Genomic DNA, 3311 nt, shown 5'->3' with positions numbered 1-3311 from the left:
ATTAATGGAGAGATGAGACTGGGACAAGGGGACAGACATGCATACAGTTATCTTCATTCTAAACAGACAAACACAGTGTTCGTGGAGGTAAATAAATCAATTGAAAGAGAGATGCTCTGCGACAGAGCTAGAGAAACTGAAAGAAAAATGGTCAGGCTGACACACAGACAGAAATACAGGCACTCTGTGTGTCACTGAGAGAGATACATAGAAAAGAGTATCACAGTGACACACAGAAAGAGACACAGAACAAGAGATAAAAGAGACAGACAGACAGACAGACAGAGACTTATAGACATACACGTTGATGGACACACAGAGAGATGTAGATGAGAGAGTTCCTTCCTAAATTTCTAAATGAATGCCTGGAAGTTCTTTCCTCTAGGAAGAGGGGCTCATGTCCTTTGTTGGAGCAGTCTAATATGCAAGATCCATCATGTTGAGAGTCTCAGTCAATCTCAGTTGGGAATTTTCTATCACAAAGCAATAATGTTATAATTTCTTTTTCCCCTTTTTAAGAAACAAACTATCTGATTTCCTGATTTTGGTATAACTAGAAGTGTTAGAAATAATAATTTCAGTATCCCATGCAAGCTATAAATATAACAAAAGAAAAGCAATTCTTTCTACAGACTGGGTAAGATTTGACTGTAGACCGGCTACAACACACAAAAATGGAAATGCTGTCTTCAAACTTTGGTATCTAAATCACCAGGGAGCTTGATTGGCATTAACAACTTAATCTATGACTCCAGTTTAATTTGGAAAGAGCTGTCAAAGGAGAACCGAAAGAATCAGGCAGAGGAGAACAAGTTAGGGGTATCAAAGTCCCAGCCTTTGAGACTGTCTCCCTGAGAGAATTCATTTTAAAAGTGGTGGGAATGAGCCGGGCATTGGTAGCGCACGCCTTTAATCCCAGCACTCGGGAGGCAGAGGCAGGCAGATCTCTGTGAGTTCGAGGCCAGGCTGGACCGACAGCCTCCAAAACAGAGAAACCCTGTCTCGTAAAACAAAAACAAAAACAAAAGTGGTGGGGATGGAAGAATTATTTTACAAATATCTAAAAACGGACCCATATTTCAGGTGGGTAAAGTATGGATTCTCAATAAATCAATGTCCTTCTCCTTCTTGAACACCCATAAAGTCTTTAGCAAAGACTAGACTATGAAAAGACTCTGCCAGATGCAGTTGTCTTCCTCACCTTTGGCATCTACTCTGACAAATTCTGGTGCCAAGAAAGAGTAGTGAAGCTTTGTGTGAATGGTGCAGCCTTAAGGATGCTAACCAAATTCACACAACCTGAGCAGTACTGGATGAACTAATACAGGCCTCTTTATACAGAAACACCAAAGAATCCACAAAATGGTTGTCAAATTTTTTATTCATTTTATAGTGTTTGGTTTACTGAAATGGATACACCAGAGAGACAAGAGGAGGACTTCATTCCTCTGGATCTACAGTTAAGGAATTTGAGAAGTCTCCCTCATATGCTAACAGCTGAACTCATGGAATTGGTCCTCTGCAGGAGCATCAGCTGCTTCAGCCAACAGAGTCAACAGTCCAGTCACCACACTCTGGTTCTGGAGAGAAAAACTGTCTTCCTTCTTCTTCCTCGTCCCTTGTAAGCACACATCATGTTTGTTTTCTGCTTTGGTCAAAATCCTTGATCGTATGTTCTGCTCAGTCTTATCCAGACAGGTTCCTCCAAAGAAACCCTTTTGGGATGTGCTTGGGGCTAACAACCCCACTGATTTCCCAGTATAAGACTCAATGTAGTGAAAGCAAACCAGTACAGCATCTGGGTAGAGAATAGCAGAATGCAGTGCTCTCCCTACCCAAAACTGTCATTCAACTCATTTCCAGCGGTATTAAAGGCCTGAGCCCATATTCTGTCTTTCCACAGGTTCTCTGAAAATGCTACAGTGTAACACAGTCTACCCAGGTGTCCTTGGAAACAATTCTGGCTGCCGCTTATGGATTACACCTGTAGGTCAGAGCTGAGAGGATCCTAAGATTGCTGGAGGCATTTGGGAGGAGGCTCCAGTAAAGAGCAACGGGCAGAAGCCAGGGAGCTGTATGCTTCAGCCAGCAAGTGGGGATATGAGCCCACCATTTTCTTCCAGCATGAAATCTCAGAGACTTCAGAAGCATGAGATGTAATGAAATCCAGTGCCTGGGTTTTCAGCTGCCCTGTACTTTGGAGGTCAGCCAGGACGAGAGTGTGGGCAGCAGTCTCCACGGAGAGGTCCTTGCAGAGGGCGTCCTTAAACATGACCCTCAAATGCTCCAGGCCATATTTGTCGGCAGCTGCAAGCAGAACATCTGCCATGCTGTGGAGATCCGGGGCCTTCCCGTTGTAAATGAAGCCCATCATTGCCCTGAAGCCTTGAGGTTCCAGATCCTGGATCTCAGTGCGGTTTCTTCTGCTATCCTCCATGTCATGTTCAAACATGGTTCTGAAAACTGGAGAGCAGGCTGCTAAGATGGCCTTGTGGTCATGGAATTCCTGGCCAGCTACCATCAGGAAGCAGTCTGTGAAGAAGGAATTCTCCCACAGCTCTCCTAGCTCATCTGACAGAGTGCACCTTGGAACCTGGATCCCTGGTGTCATGGTCTCATTAGAGAAGCCAAAGGAATCTTGGACTACAGTCACCTTGCATCTTAGGCTGAGTTCATTGTCTTCGAGAAGCCAAGGCTCCTGGGCCAAGAAGAAATCTCGAAGGATGAACTTTCTGAAACTCCACTGTTGATTTTCTAGGAACCTGAAGAATCTTGGGTGCTTCATGCCTTTTGTTACCTCTCCTTCGGAATCATTGATCCAAAACTGGAACTTTGTCCACACTGGTCTCCTTGGGCAGCTGAGCAACGTTAGGTAAACTGACAAGTAGCCCTCGCTTTCTTCATCCATCCCATTTGAGTGTATTTTCAAAGTCCGTCTGTTTTTGTCCCTGGCTCCTGAGGGGAAGGTTGGGCTTTCAATGGATTCCCTTATTTCCCGCTGGATAGAACAAAAGTTGCTGATGGTGAATTTCTGGAAACTGGCTTCTGTGAAGCTCCAGCTCTCAGCTGCCAGGTCCCCTGACATATCTGCTTGTGCCAGTTTGACAGTTAACCTGATTCCAAAATCAAAAGTTAGGGCCTTTTATTCTTCAACCTGGAGGTCACAATGATAGATATCTGTTACACAAAAATAAAAGACCAGAGACTGATTGGGGCTCAAGCATCAATCTGAACATCAGGCAAGCAAAGCAGTCAAGCCACTAGCTCTTGCCTCTTCCTCAGACTCCACATGCTCTCACCAAGCATCACAC

The 3311-nt window shown here is 44.5% G+C and overlaps 1 protein-coding gene across 1 annotated transcript; it reads right to left on the bottom strand.

Moving 5' to 3' along the window:
* Window positions 1–2008: 2008 nt before the first annotated feature.
* LOC121138212 (speckle-type POZ protein-like) lies at window positions 2009–3085 on the bottom strand. Its single transcript, XM_040740981.1, has one exon. The coding sequence runs from the start codon at window positions 3083–3085 to the stop codon at window positions 2009–2011; it is 1077 nt and encodes a 358-aa protein (XP_040596915.1).
* Window positions 3086–3311: the final 226 nt, after the last annotated feature.

This window comes from Mesocricetus auratus, unplaced genomic scaffold, assembly GCF_017639785.1.
Source record: "Mesocricetus auratus isolate SY011 unplaced genomic scaffold, BCM_Maur_2.0 contig_11813_pilon_obj, whole genome shotgun sequence".
Classification (NCBI taxonomy): domain Eukaryota; kingdom Metazoa; phylum Chordata; class Mammalia; order Rodentia; family Cricetidae; genus Mesocricetus; species Mesocricetus auratus.
The sequence above is the reverse complement of the archived record's forward strand: the minus strand, read 5'-3'. Positions and strand labels throughout refer to the sequence as shown.